This window comes from Colobus angolensis, unplaced genomic scaffold (genome assembly GCF_000951035.1).
Source record: "Colobus angolensis palliatus isolate OR3802 unplaced genomic scaffold, Cang.pa_1.0 Scaffold18, whole genome shotgun sequence".
Taxonomy (NCBI): domain Eukaryota; kingdom Metazoa; phylum Chordata; class Mammalia; order Primates; family Cercopithecidae; genus Colobus; species Colobus angolensis.
In genome coordinates this window covers 304,844-324,510 of record NW_012114932.1, presented here as the reverse complement: position 1 = coordinate 324,510, position 19,667 = coordinate 304,844, and the positions used below count along the sequence as shown (strand labels likewise).

The 19,667-nt window shown below is 43.4% G+C and overlaps 1 protein-coding gene and 1 pseudogene across 2 annotated transcripts in view; one reads left to right on the top strand and one right to left on the bottom strand.

The window, feature by feature from the left end:
* The window catches only part of LOC105509654 (testis-expressed sequence 264 protein), a 180,953-nt gene that overhangs the window by 92,926 nt on the left and 68,360 nt on the right, over positions 1-19,667 (top strand). Inside the window, exons 3-6 of the mRNA XM_011938979.1 lie at positions 13,660-13,861; positions 16,177-16,316; positions 17,122-17,238; positions 17,549-17,775. Coding sequence (XP_011794369.1) covers positions 13,660-13,861; positions 16,177-16,316; positions 17,122-17,238; positions 17,549-17,775 — 686 coding nt within the window. The remainder of the gene's footprint in view (positions 1-13,659; positions 13,862-16,176; positions 16,317-17,121; positions 17,239-17,548; positions 17,776-19,667) is intronic.
* On the bottom strand, positions 14,300-14,989 carry LOC105509653 (annotated as a pseudogene). Its single transcript, XR_001001467.1, has one exon. The product of XR_001001467.1 is annotated as an interferon-induced transmembrane protein 3 pseudogene (transcript).

Sequence of the window (19,667 nt, the reverse complement as noted above, 5' to 3'; positions counted from 1 at the left end):
AAAAAAAAAAAAAAAGGCATGTAGTTGTGTTTAAGAATGATTGTTTCGTTACTACTGTTTTAGCCTTAATTCTACTAAAGCAGTGATTCGCAACTGGGGGAGTGATTTGGCCCTGAAGGGGACATTTGACAATGTCTGGACATATTTTTGGTTGTTACAATCAGGATGCTGCTACTGGAATCTAGTGGATAGAGGTCAGGGATGCTGCTAAACGTCCTACAGGATAGCTTCTCCCACCACAGCGTTATCTAATCCCAAATGTTAGTAGTGCTAAGGTTGAGAAACCCCATGTAGCCTTGCTATCTTTTAAAAATGGTCTGTAGTTGTTCCCATCCCTTGTGAGAGCTGAGTGGAAAGGCTGGCCATTTCATTTCTTCATTTTTTTTTCTTTTTTTTCTCTCTCTCTCTAGAAAAAGAGTTTTACTCTGTTGCCCAAGCTGGAGGGCAGTGGAATGATCTTAGTTCCCTGTAACCTAGATGTCTTGGCCTCCAGCAATCCTCTCATGTCAACCTCTCAAGTAGCTAGGACTACAGGCATGTGCCACCATGCCCGGCTAATTTTTTTATATTTTTTGTAGATACGGGCTTTTGCTGTGTTCCTCAGCCTGGTCTCAAACTCCTGAACTCAAGCGATCCTTCTGCCTCAACTTCCCAAAGCACTGGGATTACAAACATGAGCCACCACACCTGGCTTAGGTTGTTTCTTGAGCAGTCAGAATGATCTTGGTCCCCTTGCTCTCAGATCTCTTCTTTTTAGACAAGATCTTGCTCTGTTGCCCAAGTTGGAGTGCAGTGGTGCAATTATAACTCACTGCAACCTTGAACTCCTTGGCTTAAGTGAGCCTCCCATCTTGGCCTTCTAGTGGCTGGGAATAGAGGCATGTGCCACCATATCAGGCTAATTTTTAAAATTTTAGTAGAGACAAGGTATCATTATGTTGTCTGGGCTGGTCTTGAACTACTGGGCTCAAGCAGTCTTCCTCTCTTGGCCTTCCAAAGTTCTGGGATTACAGGCGGGAGCCACTAGCGCCTGGCCTGTAATCCCATTTTTAAAGATTTATTTAGAATCCCCTGCCACCTTTAATATTAATGCTATAATGATTTTTTTTTTTGTCCCAGGGTGTAACTATGATGAGGAATTTTTTTTTTTTTTTCTAAAGCTGGCTTCATGAGTATTTCAAAGGTGAATTATATTTTGGTTTGCATGAGTTTTTAATTAGTTTTTTATTTTATTTTATTCTATTTTATTTTATTTTTTTGTGATGGAGTTTTGCTCTGATTGCCCAGGCTGGAGTGCAATGGCTTGATCTTGGCTTATTGGCTTATTGCACCTCCTAGGTTCAAGCAATTCTCCTGCCTCAGCCTCCCAAGTAGCTGGGATTACATGTGCCCATGACCATGCCTAGCTAATTTTTTGTATTTTTAGTAGAGATGGGGTTTCACCATGTTGGCCAGGCTGATCTTGAACTCCTGACCTCAGGTGATCCATCCGCCTTGGTCTCCCAAAGTACTGGAATTACAGGCATGAGCCACTGCGCCCGGCCGAGTTTTTAATTTATTTAGGCCTCTTGGCAAATATATTGGCTTTGTATAACATGAAGAATTAGGGAAAGTGTGGTCCACAGAGAATATTAACATGTGATTGTGGATGATAAATAAACATATTGAATAAGATCTGATATATGTCAGTGGAGTTTTTATTCATACCATATTTTACTCGAATGGCAAAATTTTTAAAATTTAAAAAATTTTAAAAGCTCATTTAAAATTAATTATTGAATGCTTGTTATGTGACAGGCATTTTTGTCAGGCATAATGATACAATGGTGAATGAGATGGACATAATCCCTGCCCTCAAGGAGCTGCATTCTAGAAGGGAAGACAGATGACAAGTTTTTGATCAAATTACTAAAACTGATAAGATCTTGGTAAGAACCATGTAGACAATAAAGGAGTGAGCCCCAGCAGTAGGGAGGAAGGGCCTATTTCAGCTAGAGTGGTCAGGAGTCTTCTGAGGAGGCAGCATTTGTACTTGTCTTTTCAAAACAATCAACATGGTTGTGGTTTTGTTCTTTTTTTGAACTTATGTCTGGTTTATAAAGAATATTACAATGTTTTTGTTCTTAACATTTTTCATTTCTCTATTTTATTAATCTGCTTTTTGTTTTCTTCCTACTACTTTTCTGGGGTTTAATTTCTGGTTCTCTCTCTCTTTTTCAAAAAAAGTTTTTTTTAAATTGATGGATAATAGATGTACCTATTTGGGAGGGCACATGTGATAATTTTGTACATTCATATGTTTCTAGTTCAAATCAGTGTAATTGGGATATCCATAACCTTCAATATTTGTCTTTTCTTTATGCTAGAAACATTTAAATTATTCCCTTCTAACTATTTTGAAATATATAGTAGAGTATTATATACTCATCCTACTGATCTGTCAAAGACTAGGTCTTATTTCTTCTATTATACTGTATATTTATACCCATTAATCAATCTCTCTTCATCCTCTCTCCCCTACCTTTCCAACTTCTGGTATCTCTAATTTCTTGAGAAGAAAATTGATATCATTGACTTTTTACCTTTTATTCTTTTTAAACATGTTCATTTAAGGCTATGTATTTCCTCCTAAGCATAACTTTAGCAATATCATAAGCTTTTTTTAAAAATCAGTATTATTGTATAATTTAAATACAATAAAACTCACATATTTCACATGTACGTGACTATTGGTTGTATACATCCAGGTAATCACCACCATAATCAAGGTAAAGAAAATATCCACTGTTGGCTGGGCGTGATGGCTCATGCCTGTAATCCCTGAACTTTGGGAGGCTGAGGTGGATGGATCATCTGAGGTCAGGAGTTCGAGACCAACCTGGCCAATGTGGTGAAACCCCATCTCTACTAAAAATAAAAATTAGCCAGGCTTGGTGGTAGGCACCTATAATCCCAGCTACTTGGGAGGCTGAGGCAGGAAAATTGCTTGAACCCAGGAGGCGGAGGTTGCAGTGAGTGGGGATCATGCCACTGCACTCCAGCCTGAGTGACAGAGTGAGACTCTGTCTCAAAAAAAAAAAAAGAAAGAAAAGAAAATAGCCATTGTCCCAGAAATCCCTCTTTCTGGGAACTTTAATTTTCCAGGCAACCAATGAACTGATTTCTGTCATTATAGATTAGCTTTGCCTATTCTAGAATTTGATAAAAATGAAATTATACAATACGTATTCTTCTGTGTATGGCCTCTTTTGCTCAGCATAATGTCTGTGAGATTCATCTGTGTTGTTGCACGTGTCCATAGTTTGTTCCTTTTTATTATTGAGTAGTATTCCAATTGTATCAGTGTACTAAAACTTGTTTACCCATTCACCTGTTGATGGACATTTGACTCTTATGAATAAAGCTGCTCTGAACATTCATCTAGAGATGGTTTGCTGTTTTTTTTCAAAATTATAGATATGTTTTTGTTTCTCTTAGATAAAATTCCAAGAAGTGAATCGCTGGGTTATATAATAGATGTGTTTAACTTGATAAGAAACTGCCAAAGTGTTTCCCAAAATGATTATACCACTCTACTCCTGCCAGCAGTGTATGAGAGTTCCAAGTGCCCCACATCTTTGTTAGCACTTGGTATGGTCAGTCTTATTAGTTTTAGTCATTCTAGTGAGTGTCAAATGTCATCTCATATTTTAAATTTGCATTTTTCTAATGATATTGAGCATCTTTTCACATGTTCATTGGCTATTTGTATATCTCTTTTTGTAAAGTATGTTTCTCCTCATTTGCCCCTTTTTATTGGATTCTGTGTAGTCTTACTGAATTGTAAGAGCTTTAAAAATATATTCTAAGCCAGGTGTGGTGACTCTAGGCCAGAGCTTTGGGAGGCTGAGGCGGGAGGATTACTTGAGGCTAGGCGTTCAAGATCAGCCTGGGCAACATAGTGGGACCCTGTCTCTACAAAAAATTTAAAAATTAGCTAGGTGTGGTAGTGCTTGCCTGTAGTCCCAGCTACTCAGGAGAACTACTTGAGCAGGAGGATCACTTGAACCTGGGAGTTTCAGGCTGCCATGATTGTGCCACTGCAGTTCAACTCTCATGACAGAACAAAATTCTGTCTCTAAAATATAAATACACCACATTTTAAATATATAATAAATAATGTATACTTAATACATACAAGTTTCTAGATATATAAGTCTTTTTTTTTTTTTTTTGAGACGGAGTCTCACTCTGTCACCCAGGCTGGAGTGCAGTGGCACGATCTCAGCTCACTGCAACCTCTGCCTCCCGGGTTCAAGCGTTTCTCCTGCCTCATCCTCATGAGTAGCTGGGACTACAGGCACGTGCCACCACGCCCAGCTAATATTTTGTATTTTTTTTTTTTTTAGTAGAGACAGGGTTTCACTGTGTTAGCCAGGATGGTCTCAATCTTCTGACCTCGTGATCTGCCTGCCTTGGCCTCCCAAAGTGCTGGGATTACAGGCGTGAGCCACCATGACCAGCCAGATTGTGACTTGATTTTCTTTTTTCTGTTGGTGTCTTTTGAGGAGCAGAGGTTTTAAATTTTGATGAAGTACATTTTACCAGGTTTTTTATTTGTGATTTGAGCTTTTTGTGTCCTTCTTTATTAAATCTTTATTACAAAATTAGCCAGATGTGATGGTGTGTGTCTGTGGTCCAGCTATTCAGGGGCCTGAGGTGGGAGGATCGATTGCTTGAATCCTGGAGGTGGTGGCTGCAGTGAGCATTGATTGTGCCATCATACTCTAGACTGGGTGACAGACCAAGACTCTGTCTGAAAAAATAAAGAAGGAAAGAGAAACTACACTTAAGAAGTGTATCCAAGGAACTACAATGGAGAGCCACATCCATACATCAGTTTGAGTTAGACAGTAAGATCTTGGACTTTGAGCTGATGCTGTAATGACCTGGGGGGGTTCTTCAGAGAGGGAAGTGTATTTTGCATATGAGAAGAATGTGAGTTACTGTGGCCAGAAAGTGGAATATGACAGACTTTTTTCCATAGATGAATACAACAATATATTCTATCCCACATGCTTTTCTAGAGTTGACCTTGATAACTCCTCCAATTGAGAGGTGGATTCTAATTTCCCTTGAACGTGGGTGGGAAAGGAATTCCTGGAGCTGCTGTGGGATAACTCTAAGATTTTTCTAAGCTCTGTTTAATGGAGAAGGTCTGCTAGGTATGCCTTTAAGATCTTCAGGAGGCCTCTTGTCTGTTGGAAAAGGTCTATGAGGCACTATCTTTTTTGTTTGTTTGTTTTAGACAGAGTCTCGCTCTGTTGCCCAGGCTGGAGTGCAGTGGCGCGATCTCAGCTCACTGCAACCTCCGCCTCCCGGGTTCAAGCAATTCTGCTTCAACCTCCTGAGTAGCTGGGATTACAGGCGCTCACCACCATGAGTGGCTAATTTTTTGTATTTTGTATTTTTAGTAGAGGCAGGATTTCACCATGTTGGTCAGGCCAGTCTCGAACTCCTGACCCCGTGATCTGCCCGCCTTGGCCTCCCAAAGTTCTGGGATTACAGGCGTGAGCCACTGTGCCTGGCCTAGGCACTATCTTAAATATTTCTGAGACTGTAACAAAAGGTCTCGTAGGCCTACTCTGGATTCAATCTCTGTTTTTCGTATTATTGCAGGCGACAAAGTTGCTAAAGTTTCTGATACAGTGCAATGTGTCTCTCTCTTTTTTTAATTTTTTTCCAGCTTCCTTTAACGTTTTCCTTTACACTTTACCAACAATATCCTTGATGACCTATAGGCTTTTACTACCAGTCTCTTCATGGCCTTTCCGGTTTTCCATTCACCACCTTATCTCAAATACAATGTCATGGTTTAATTTTTTATAGTGTGACAGGACCCATGTACCAAATTTCTATTTCAGTTACTACTATTGTGTCATAAATCACCCTGAAACTTAGTGGCTTAAAACTATTATTTCTCTTGGCTTCTGAAGGTAAGCAATTCAGGAAGGTCCTGGCTGGCAGTCTCACAGCTAGTCTATCTACATTGCTCTTGACTGAATTTTCTGGGCTATGGATCATATTTTCCTGTTCTTTGCATATCTAGTGAATTTTGATTAAACAATGGTCTCTGTGCATTATGCATTGTAGAGACTGCATTCTGCTGTTGTCCTCTGTATTTTTGTAAACTAAGAGTGAGATCTTAAGGTGTGTTCAGGCTCCAGTGCAGAGTTTTTGGCACACATACATCGTAGGTTGTAGTGTGTGCATCCAGTTGCATCACATCAGGAGAAATATGGTGCAATTTTGAGTCTATTTTATTTTATTTTTATTTTATTTTATTTTAATAGATGGGGTCTTGCTCTGTTGCCCAGACTAGAGTGCAGTGCAATGGTACAACCTTGGCTTACTGTAGCCTCAACCTCCTGGGCTCGAGCGGTCCTCCCACCTCAGCCTTCTGGATTGCTACAGGCCTGCAACACTAGGCTCAGCTATTTTTTTTTTTTTTTTTTGTAGAGGTGTCGGTTTCCCTATGTTGCCCAGGCTGGTCTTGAACTCCTGGGGTCAAGTGATCCTTCTACCTCAGCCTCCCAGAATGCTGGGATTACAGGCATGAGCCACTGGGCCTGGTCCTACTGGTCTTTTTTTTTAACTTTTAGTTTCAGGGGTACGTGTGTGGGTTTGTTATATAGGTAAATTGCATCTCTCAGGAGTTTGGTTAGTCTTTTTTATACCGTAGGAGAGAGAAGAGATGGAACCCCTGGAGAAAGAGTCCTGGAAGTGTTTGTACCTTGTGCCTTCACTAAATGTAATGTAGGAATTTTTCTTTCAAAGCTACTCATTTGCCTAGTCAAATTTATAGTGGTGGTGTTCATAATTCATTCCCAAGAAACTTATGTAAGTGTTCTTTGGTGTTTATATAACTCTTGGGGTTACTGCTCACAGCTGGCTCACGTGAAGGAGAAAGTTCACGGGTATTTGCAACTAGGTCTGATTCTGTAATCCTGAATTGTGGTGGTAATAGTCATTGACTTTTAAGCTATGCAGATACTAATTTAATTTACATTTGTTGTCTGTCAAAGCACATGTCTCTTTTCCTCCTTATTGAACTTTTTTTCTTTTCTCTCAGTAACTGTTGGTGGATTATAGTCTAGAATCTGGGGAAGGGCTATTTTTTGGAAGTTAAATTATTTTGCTTAGGTTGTGAATTCACTTGATTCAGTGTTCAGAAGGTAAAAAAAGAACACATAGTGAAAAGTTACATTTTGACTGAAGGAAATTTAATTATAGAATTTTTGAAATAACAAATTTATTATCAAGAATAGTTTATTAAAGGTATAGCATCTGTTATTATGTTATGTAAAAACCATAATCATCATGAAACAGAAAAAATGAAGCACTTGAAAGACATTGATTTACATGACAATGAGCTTTAAATATTAGCACATCTGTAAACTAAATTCCTTTAATAAGCTAAAAGTAGTTGATGAACCCAGAAGCTGAGGATTCACTCAAAGAATGCTGGGTGGTAGGGAGCTGGTTTAGACATGTATCATCTGTATAAGGCATGAGAATTAAATATACTGTGCCTGATGATTTTAAAATTGTTACTGCACTTGGCCACATTCAGCCCCATGTCAGACAGGAGTTCACAGTTGGGTCACAAGCCTTATAACTTGGGATGAATGTTTGATAATAAATCTGTTAGTGATATTGAAAGGTCAGCAGGTTCTCTTCTTTCTCCTCCCAGGAACAGCCCATTCCGCAAGGCAGAAGCCAGAACAAGGAAATACAGCAGTTGGCAAAAAGTTCCCCCTGCCCAGCAGATCAATTTCAAACCCTCTGGACTTGCGCTCTATTCTCTGACTCTGTCCTATCTGCTTACTCTCTAATCTTGCCTCCAACTGTTTCTCCAAGTGATTGCTCAATAAATTTGCTTGTGAAATAGAAACAAAACAAAAAAGACCAGGAGAGCATCAGGGGTCATTATCAGAACCAGGCCAGAGAACCTAGCAAAACACTAAGTTGAAGTGTGTGAACCCAGCCCCAAGTGTAGTTGGTATGTTGTAGGCCAAGCTGCAGTATTGGTGGAAGTAGTCATTTAGCAGTGAATATCCCCTCTTGGGGAGTCTGCTGCCCAGCCAACTGTTTGTTTGGGAGGAGGAATTTGATGGCCTCCCCTTTTAGGAGGGAAGAATTCAGGGCTGTGAGGTAGGAAGAAGTTGACAGCAGTATTATGCGAAATGCTGTGGAAGTGTTAGGTCTTTGGAGGGGTAGGGGGCCTGAAAGAGTGATAGTTCTTTTAAAGGAAAGCAGGGAATTGCTGAACTTGCTCTTGTGATGTTTCAGATGGAAATTGGAGAGCACTGTTTGAAGAGGTTAGTGAATTTGGGAGGGCAACTAGTCAGACTTGGAGCTGTATTTTGAAACTTCTCTTTTAGTTCTCATGTCTGGCTGGGCACATAAGCAATGGCACTTTGTTTCCTCAGCAAGTAGAACATGTCCATGAGCCAAGGCTTACACACACAGTACATTCTTAGTGCTGCTTGCCACCCTAGGCTCTGCTTTCTTTGGGAGGCTTTTTGTAGTAGGCCTACTACAGACCAGTGGTAATGGAGAAGGGAGTGTGACATTTTAACCTCTTGCTCATGTTAATGGTATTGCAGTGTCCCATCATGAGCATTTCTTGTCTGATGCCTTTCTTGACCATGTCCCCTCTGCTTTTCGAAAAGCAAAAGCTGTCTACCTGAAACCTTCTCTCAGTTGAGGACCAAGGAAGTTGCTGCCAGTGCTGCTGCAGGGGAGTGAATCATCCTGGGCATCCACATGTGAGACCCACCCATCTGTCCACTTTTACTGTAACCACATTAGCCTCCCCTCTCCACCCAAACACCAGGACAGTGGAAAGTAGAATGCCAGGAAGGAGAGGTTTGGGAGTAGTCTTCCCCAGGACTGGGGTTGACTTCTGTACCAGCATACAGAGAAGGATCTTGGGTCCTCACCTAAGTCTCCCTTGGATGAGGAGCTCTAGGAAAGGCACAGGAAAGTGGTTCTTGGGTTGGAAGGTCCTTCTTGTTGCTGCTTTACTTCCTTCATTTTGGCTGGTGCCTACCCATTCTGTTAGATCAAACCCAGGTCTCGCTCTTCCCAAGGAAGCACTCCAATGCCCAGCCAGTAAGCCTGGATTTGGTGTCTTTTCCTCAAGTGTTATTGCTCTTGGGCACTTTCCATATAGCATATGTGTTTCCCCATGTGGTCACACAAATGTCACCTCTCAGCATGTCTGACCAAGGCCCCCGAGCTTTGCATGCTCCCAGACCGTTCAATGTGGTTGGGAGTATGGAATTCCAGCGTGTTAGGCAGACAAGGGTTTGAAGAATACTATCTTCCACAAGATAACCATTGACATCCCTAATTTTGCAGATGTGGGAACTGTGGCTCAGAGAAGTTGCATCTGTAAACATAGAGCTACAGGATTTAAAGCCAGCACTGCCTGAATGCAAAGCTCATACTTTTAACTGCCTGCTCCTGTTTTTCTGCTAATTCCTTATATTCCCATGGGCAAGTATTTTTAACTTTTCAGGGCTTCAGTATCTTATATTTAGAATTAGGGGAGCAAAGTCCGAGCGTAGTGGCTTACACCTGTAATCCCAGCACTTTGGGAGGCCAGGGCGGGTGGATCACGAGGTCAGGAGATCAAGACCATCCTGGCTAACATGGTGAAACCCATCTCTACTAAAAATATTAAAAAATTATCCAGGCGTGGTGGCGGGTGCCTGTAGTCCCGGCTACTCAGGAGGCTGAGGCAGGAGAATGGTGTGAACCCGGGAGGCGGAGCTTACAGTGAACCGAGATTGCGCCACACAGCACTACAGCCTGGGTGACACAGCGAGACTCCATCTCAAAAAAAAAAAAAGAGGGGAGCAAAAATTCTCATGTTTAGAATTGGGGGAGCAAAACTCTTGTAGAGTTATTATAAGGGAGAAAGGAGGCAATGTAAAAAACTAAATCCATACCTCATACCTGGAATAGTAGTAGTCACAGTAAAAGCAGCAGCTGTTTTTTGTTTGTTTGTTTGTTTTTTAAATATAGTGTTTACTATGTGGCAGACACTGTTTTAGTTCTTTCTTTCGGTTTGTTTTTTTTTTTTTGGAGACAGGGTCTTGCTCTGTTGCCCAGGCTGCATGCAGTACAGTGAGTGGTGTGATCATGGCTCACTGCAGCCTCCATCTCCCAAGCTTAAGCAATCCTCCCGCCTTAGCCTCTTGAGTAGCTGGGACTATAAGCGCATGCCACCATGCTCATTTTAATTTAATTTAATTTCTTTTTCTTTTTTTTTTTGTAGAGATGGGGTTTTGCTATGTTGTCCAGGCTGGTCTCAAACTCCTGGGCTCAAGCTGTTCCCCGACCATGGCCTCCCAAAGTGCTGGGATTACAGGCGTGAGCCACACTTGGCCTGTTTTAGTTCTGGCTATCTCATAAAATCATCACCACAACCCTTAGAGGTTACTACAGTTGTTCTCCTCCAGTCCCTTTTTAAACATGAACAGAAAGGTATAATAAGCTGTTCCCCGACCATGGCCTCCCAAAGTGCTGGGATTACAGGCGTGAGCCACACTTGGCCTGTTTTAGTTCTTAATTTAGGCTATCTCATAAAATCATCACCACAACCCTTAGAGGTTACTACAGTTGTTCTCCTCCAGTCCCTTTTTAAACATGAACAGAAAGGTATAATAAGGGGCATAGCTGGAGTTCACACTCCATCGGTCTGGTTCCAGTGTCCTTACTGCACCCCTATGCCATGTTAACTCTTAGCAAACATTAGTTTTGAACTTCATGCCGTTAGAACAGATTCTAGAGAATCTGGCATCAATCTGAAAGGGACCATAAGGAAGCTGGAGTAGTAATATGACAAGGAGGAGGCCATACCAAGCTATGGAAGGTGAGCAGTAACATGGATACTCATGATGCCCTAATTCAGCCAGTGAGTGGTGAGACAGTCCATATGTTATTTCTTAGTAGTGACTGAGTGCATAGGATGATGACCTACGGTACATCATTCTTTTGGCCTAGGGACATCAGCCTACAGGTTCATTCATCAAGACTTAATGACAGCCCAACCTCTCTTTACCAAAGGCTCTCAGGTTGAATGTTTCTTACCCCAAAGACTCTTGACTGCATACTCATAGAAAAAAAATTGAATAAATAAATAAATGGGAGGCCGGGCACAGTGGCTTACGCCTGTAATCCCAGCACTTTGGGAGGCCGAGGTGGGTGGATCACTTCAGGTTGGGAGTTCGAGACCAGCCTGACCAACATGGAGACACTCTGTCTCTACTAAAAATACAAAATTAGCTGGGCGTGGTGGTGCATGCCTGTAATCCCAGCTACTTGGGAGGCTGAGACAGAAGAATCACTTGAACCTGGGAGGTGGAGGTTGAGGTGAGCCGAGATCGCATCATTGTACTCCAGCCTGGGCAACAAGAGCGAAACTCCGTCTCCAATCAATCAATCAATCAATAGGACAATTCTTCCCTACAGAAAAATTCCAAATAATAAATGTAGAAGGAAAGAGGAAAATAGAAAACCACCATTAACATACTACAGTAATAATTGGTTCTGGGTAAGACCCATTGATGAACATTAAAATTAGTGGGTAAGGCTTGGTGCAGTGGCTCATGGCTGTACTCCAAGCACATTGGAAATGTGAGGCAGGAGGATCACTTGAGTCCAGGAGTTTGAAACCAGCCTGGCCAACATATCGAGACCTTGTCTCTACAAAAAAGAAGAAAAAAATTAGCTGGGTGTGATGGCATGCACCTGTAGTCCCAGCTACCTGAGAGGCCGAGACTGGGAGATCTCTTGAGCCAGGAGTTTGAGGCTACAGTGGACTGTGATTGGGCCACTGATGCCCAGCCTGGATATCAGAGCAAGACCCTATCTCTAAAAAATAGTGTTATGGTCATGAGAGACCAGAATAGACTGAGAAGCTGCCATAGTTTAGAGGAGACTAAGGTGATATGACAGCTAAATGCAACATGGTATCCTGGATGGGATCCTGTAACAGAAAAAGGATATTAATGGAAAACTGGTGAAATCCAAATAAAGTCTATAGTTAAAAGCAAACAATAAGCCACCAGCCCCCTGACTGCCCCCCTCAAAATAAAAAAAAAAAAAAAACAAAAAAACCCCCACAAAGCTCCTGGGTCCTTCCTGCCTAAGATCCAAATGGCATTGTCTAGAGCACCTCAGTTCTGGCATTTATATTCTAGTTCTGAATTCCTGTTACCTTTGGGAAAGACCTTTTGGTTGTGTAGTGCTTATGTCTGGGAAGCTCTGACGAATTTGGGGACAGGCTTGTGGTCTATGTGACTCTCAAAGCCTGTCTACCCATTGAACAGAATGCTACTCAGCAGGCTGAGGACAGTGGTGTGCACATGGATCCGCCTACTCCAACCCCAGTCCTTGCTGGTACTGGACGTTACAAATGACATTCCCGCTGCCAGGAATCTTTCCTGGACCCCCAACCTTTTTTTTTTTTGTTTTTTAATAGACGGAGTCTCACTTTGTTGCCCAGGCTGGAGTGCAGTGGTGTGATCTTGGCTCACTGCAACCTCCGCCTCCTGGGTTCAAGTGATTCTCCTGCCTCAGCCTCCCGAGTAGCTGGGATTACAGGCACCTGCCACCATGCCTGGTTAATTTGTGTATTTTTAGTAGAGACTGGGTTTTGCCATGTTTGCCAGGCTGGTCTCAAACTCCTGACCTCAGGTGATCCTCCCGCCTCAGCCTCTCAAAGTGTTGGGATTACAGGCATGAGCCACCACTCCCGGCCCCCAACTATCTTTTAAGGTATTACCTTTAGACATTCTGCTTATCTTTCAAGGCCTGACTCACATTTTACCTCCCATATAGTTCCTGCATGATCATCACATGTGTTAGTGTCTTTCAAATTCCTGTGATGTCGTCAACCTTAAAGTTCTTTATATCTGTTGATCTGCCCTTCCTGTGATATTTAGCACACCTTGCCATGTTGAGTCTGTGTTTGTACATGCCCTGTCTCCCTAAGCAGAACACAAACTTCTTGAAGGGAAGGAGTCTTACAAAACCTTCTAAACTTCTTGAAGGGAAGGAGTCTTAGAAATATCCCTTGAAGCATCTAGGATAGTACTTGCCATAAGCCCTCATGAAATGACTGGCAAGTTTGAGTGAGTGAATGCTTTATGACACTGAAAGGAGTAATATTGTCCCTGTTGGCAGATGAGAGGTGAATGGACTTGCTTAAAGTCATACAACTGATTATGAGCTATATTTGGAGTCTGGCTGCTCAGATTGTCCCTTTCTGAGCATTCTGAGGCCATGAAACTTTCTCACTCTGATCATAGCACTAAACTATAGTAAGAGTGATGGCTATCATTTGTTGTGGGCTTACTCTGGGCCAGGCTTGGTTCTAGGCATGCACACTATTCAGTCCTCACAATAGCCCTGAGGTGTGGGCCTTACTATCCTCATTTTGTAGATACATCTACTGATGTTCAGAGAGATATAAATAATTTGCCTTAGATTCCCAGCTAATAAGTTGCTGAGTTGAGATTTTGAGTTTGATGCCAGGTGTGTCTGGCATCAAAACTCATTCCTCCTCACCCCTGTAAAGCAATGTCTTTCCCTTTGTTTTTTCAGACCCATCCCTGGAAGGCATGTGTGGCACTGAGCATGCCCAGCTGGGAGAAGATGGGCAGCAGCCACCGCGGTGCACTTCAACTACCTCATCTCAGTCTGAGCCTTCAGAGCAGCTTAGGCACCACCAAGGCAAGAACCTAGCCTCAGAGGACCCCAAAAAGAAGAGAGCTCAGAAGCCCTCCCACATGAGAAGAAACATACGGTGAGCTGTCCTCTGTGTAAGAGGAGAGGGAAGGGAATAGAGGTTTTACCTTCATCTTAACGCTGTCAATAGCAGAAAGACTGATTTGGGAAGGAGAATTCTCTCTCCAAAGGAGAAAAGTGTCAGGTGTGTATCTCTGTTAATAGTGAAGGTGCAGCTCAGGATCACTGGACTTGGGCTTTCAGAGGACTGTAGGGAAAATGAGAAAGGCCTTGACCACTGTGGGAGGGTGTTCTACTCTCTGGAGACCCCAGGTGGCAGCCCAAAGATGATAGGGTGCTCTGAGCTGGACTTTCCGGTTTTTTCCTCTATTTTTCCTTATGTCTCAAAACAAGACTTTACAAGTTGAGTTCTCATCTTCTTAGATGTCAACTTCTAATGGTAGAGGACTGTCTGACCCAAAGCAAGGCTCCTTCTAAGAGCAAAAATGTGAACTTCTTTTTTTTTTTTTTTTTTACCAGAAACATGTACACTTGATTGAATGCCATTGTAGAAAAGTGTGTGAGGATAAAGGGCTGATACAGGACTCGGCTCCAGGGGCAAGACCAGGAATGGAAGGTGGAGCACGTGGGATACATGTTATAGGCAGAGCTCCTGGCCTGAATGATGTCTCCTTATCTATCGATGGGCTTGGTAGATCAATACTGGGATGACAATGAACAGAATGGTCATGAGGATGCCCAAAATCAGGGCCCAGAAGTTCAGGCACTTGGCGGTGGAGGCATAGGCCTGGGCCCCAGTCAGGTGGCCAACCATCTTCCTGTCCCTAGACTTCACGGAGTAGGCGAATGCTATGAAGCCCAGGCAGCAGGGGTTCATGAAAAGGGTGTTGAACAGGGACCAGACGACATGGTCGGGCACGGAGGTCTCGCTGTGGATGTGGATCATGGTGGACGTCGGGGGAGCAGGGTTGTGGGGCGCCCCCAGCACAGCCACCTTGTGCTCTTCCTTCAGCATCTCATAGCTGGGGGGCTGGCCGCTATTGACAGGAGAGAAGACGGTTTGGACCGTGTGGTTCATGGTGTCCTGCGAAGGCCAGCAGTGGTTGGGTTAGTGGGATGGTTCTCAGTGGGCCCTCCCTTTCCCTCGTAGTTTCGATTTCTCAGCAGTTTCCTCTTCCTGGCATTTGTCAAAAAATGTGAACTTCTTTAACTGTCCAAATCCTCAACAGTTCTTCCTTCTATCAAATAACAATATGTGCCATTGAAAGGAAATGAGTGATATCTTTTTCTCCTCCTGCCTCCACTTAAAAAAGAATAACAATAATGACAACTTGAAATATTACTCTGAGTTTGAAAATAATATAAAATCCCTGTAACCTTAGTTTCTTTTCTTTTTTTTTTATTTCTTTTCTTTTATTTTTTTGAGATAAAGTCTCTCTCTGTTGCCCATGCTGGAGTGCAGTGGCGCAGTCTCGGCTCACTGTAACCCCCACCTCCCGTGTTCTAGCGATTCTTGTGCTTCAGCCTCCTGGGTAGCTGGAACCACAGGTGTCTGCCACCACCCCTGGCTAATTTTTGTATTTGTAGTAGAGACAGGATTTTGCCATGTTGGTTCAACTGGTCTCGAACACCTGGCTTCAAGTGAACTGCCCACCTTCGCCTCCCAAAGTGCTGGGATTTCAGGCATGAGCCACTGTGCCCGGCCAATCCTAGTTTCTTTTCTACATGACAACACTATTATTATTATTTTTTTTTTCTTGAGATGAAGTCTCACTCTGTCACCCAGGCTGGAGTGCAGTGGTATAATCTTGGCTCATTGCAACCTCTGCCTCCCAGGTTCAAGCGATTCTCCTGCCTCAGCCTCCTGAGTAGCTGGGACTACAGGTGTGCACCACCACACCTGGCTAATTTTTGTATTTTTAGTAGAGACGGGGTTTTGCCATGTTGGCCAGGCTGGGCTCGAACTCCTGACCTCAGGTGATCCACTTGCCTCAGTCTCCTAAAGTGCTGGGATTATAGGCATGAACCACCGCACCTGGCCAACTACACTATTTTTAATACTGCTTTTCAGCTTTGTGAATCAAGTATTACTCTAGTTTATTCTCGATCTGTTATGTGGAGGGATGAGTTGGCAGGGGCATCTGTCAGGGAGTTAAATAATATGGAAAATATGTTTTTCTAGAGCCATCTGAGCTTGATGTCCTATTTTTTTTTAATGCTGTTCCTTGCATGGGTGTGGTGGGGCTGATGTAGCTTCTCTTTCTCCTGCCTCAACTCTCTGAGATCAGCAATGGCTATTTCTCTCTTTAGTTTGCCATTACATTGCCCAAATCTTAATTGAACCCAAGTGCTGTCTCTTATGTGAATGTTTAGAAAGCTACTCCGGGAGGATCAATTGGAGCCTGTTACCAAAGCAGCACAGCAAGAAGAGTTGGAAAGAAGGAAGCGCCTGGAGCAGCAGAGGAAAGATTATGCAGCCCCAATTCCTACTGTTCCGCTGGAATTCCTCCCTGGTAAGCAGTGGACATGGCAGTGAAGGCCCTTTGCTTCAGGAGGAAGAAGCCCTAGGTGCACACAGTGGTCAAAAGCAGATCTGGAATAAGATTGTGGCCTCTTGGCTGGGGGCTGTGGCTAACGCCTGTAATCCCAGCACTATGGGAGGCCGAGGCAGGCGGACTGCCTGAGGTGAGGAGTTTGAGACCAGTCTGGCCAACATGGTGAAACCCCATCTCTACTAAAAATAAAAAAAAAAATTAGCCAGGTGTGGTGGCGTGCACCTGTAATCCCAGCTACTAGGAGGCTGAGGCAGAGGGAATAGCTTGAACCAGGGAGGTGGACGTTGCAGTGAGCTGAGATTGCGCCACTGTACTTCAACCTAGGCGACAGAGTGAGACTGCATCTCAAAAATAAATACATAAGTAAATAAAAATAAAATGATTGTGGCCTCTCAGGAATCCTTTAAAGTCATTCAGCTTCTTGAGAGCACACAATCAGAAGAAAATCATCTAAAAAGCTAAAATGAATAAAAATGTACTCTTTAAATAGGTTTTATCTAGATTTTTTCTCATAACTTTGGATTTTAACTTGCCAAAGGATTGGGACCTTTTCTAGTGGTCAGGTGGATAGCAGGAAGAGAAAACCAGTAGAGAACGGGAATTTGGAAGGAGGGCTGAGGTTTTTGAGATGGGCTCTGTTTCTCTTCTTGGTGGATACTCCCCAAGAAAGCTATAAAAGAAAAGGGGTGGTGAATTGTTTTGGGAAATATGTTAGAGCCAAATGTGGTCTTGACATTGTTCCCTTCCATTTTGCTTTTCCTAGAGGAAATTGCTTTAAGAGCAAGTGATGGTCCCCAACTGCCTCCTCGGGTCTTGGCCCAGGAAGTCATTTGTTTGGACAGTAGCAGTGGCAGTGAGGATGAAAAAAGCAGTCGAGATGGTAAGATGAAACCAGGTGCCTCCCTTTCTCCCGACCTGGTGTTCATGCTGAGATTGACTGTACTTTGAAAAGAGTCCAGTCCTTCCTCATTCAGTTTGGGATGTGGCTTTGACTGATTTCCCTGTATCTCATTGGTAAATATAAGTTTTTTGCTTGTCTTAACTTAAGCTCAAAGAGAGAAATAGTAAAAGTCAAAATTTTAATAAGTGATGAGAAGTTCTAACTTTAAGTTTCTGTAGTCTTCTGCTCTGTGTGCAGTAAATTATCTTCACTCCCTGGATTTTTGGTTTTGCTTTTTTTGCTGTCTCAGAGGTGATAGAACTAAGCTCTGGAGAGGAGGACACTCTGCACATTGTGGACAGCAGTGAGTCTGTCAGTGAAGACGATGAGGAAGAAGAGAAGGGTGGCACCCATGTCAATGATGTCTTAAACCAGCGTGATGCCCTTGGGCGGGTCCTTGTCAACCTAAACCACCCTCCAGAGGAGGAAAATGTCTTCCTTGCCCCACAGTTGGCACGGGCTGTGAAACCTCATCAGGTACAGCAAACCTTGACTGTTTCTCCTTTTCCATTTTGTTTCCTTGTTGTGAACATTGCCTGCTGGTGGTTATTAGTGTCACAGCCTGTGAAGTACTTGTTTGGTACCAATAGCAGCTTGTTCAGCTATTGGAAAGACCTGCTACTTCCTTCTAGCAGTTGATGCTTCAGGATTCCTGATGAATAGGAAGGGATGGGGAAAGGGAAGAGACAAGCTTCAGGTTTGCCCTACCCTGTAGAAAGCACTGGATCTCTTGACCTAATAATTTGAGCCTCTTTCTGTGGGATCCCATGACTGAGGTGCTCTCTGGCGAGCAGTGCTTTGATTAGGAAGGTCTGTATCTAGAAGAGATGTGAGAGTCAGAAGATGGACGGACTTTCTGATAGGAGGGAGTAGAGTAGTTTGTGTTGATCCAGACCCTGGAACCAGGACTGGTGAGTAAAAGTTCCATGAAGACAGACATTGACTCAGTTTACAATTAAGAACTTTTTTTTTTTTTTTCCTGAGACAGGGTCTTGCTCTGTTGCTCAGGCTGGAGTGCAGTGGCACAATGTCTGCTCATTGCAGCCTTGACCTCCCTGGCTTAAATGATCCTCCCTCCTCAGCCTCCCAGGTAGCTGGGACTATAGGCCTATACCACCACACCCAGCTAATTTTTTTTTTTGTAGAGATGAGGTTTCACCATGTTGCTCAAGCTCATCTTGAACTCCTGAGCTCAAGTGATCCACCCGCCTCAGCCTCCCCAAGTGCTGGGATAACAGGCGTAAGCCATTGTGCCTGGCTGAGAACTTTTTGTTTTTGAGACAGACTCTTGCACTGTCGCCCAGGCTGGAGTGCAGTGATCATGACTCCCTGCAGCCTTCGCTTCCTGGGCTCAGGTGATCCTCCAACTCAGCCTGAATAACTGGGACTATAGCCTCATGCCACCATGCCCAGCTAATTTTTAATTTTTTTGTAGAGACAAGGTCTCACTGTGTTGCCTAGTCTGTTTTTGAACTCCTGAGCTCAAGTGATCCTCCTGCCTTGGCCTCCCAAAGCATTAGGATTACAGGCATGAGCCACCATGCCTGACCTAGCTAACTGTATTTTTGTACCCATTAACCAACGTCTCTTCCTCCCCCTGCTCTCCCTTCCCAACCTCTGGTAATTACCATTCTATTTTCTACTTCCATGAGATTGACTTTTTTAGCTCTCCCACATGAGTGAGAATGTGTGATATTTGTCTTTCTGTGCTGGCGGGTTTCATTTAACATAATGACCTCCAGTTCCATCCATGTTGCTGCAAATAACAGGATTTCATTTTTCATGGCTGAATAATATTCCATTGTGCATAGGCACCACATTTTCTTTATCCTTTCTTCCACTGATGGACACTTGGGTTGATTACATATTTTGGCTATTGTGCATAACTCAGCTTAAAAACTCTGCTGCTGTTGTTGTTTTTGAGATGAAGTCTCGCTCTGTAGCCCAGGCTGGAGTGCAGTGGCACAATCTTGGCTCATTGCAATCTCCGCCTTCCAGGCTCAATGATTCTTCTGCCTCAGCTTCCCAAGTAGCTGGGATTACAGTTGTGCGCCACTGTAGCCGGCTAATCGTTTGTATTTTTAGTAGAGACGGGGTTTCACCATGTTCGCCAGGATGGTCTTGAACCCCCAACCTCAGGTAATCTGCACACCTTGGCCTCCCAAAGCTCTAGGATTACAGACATGAGCCATCGAGCCCAGCCTTAAGAACTCTTTGGCCGGGCGCGGTGGCTCAAGCCTGTAATCCCAGCACTTTGGGAGGCCGAGACAGGTGGATCACGAGGTCAGGAGACCATCCTGGTCTACACGGTGAAACCCCGTCTCTACTAAAAATACAAAAAACTAGCCGGGCGAGATGGCGGGCGCCTG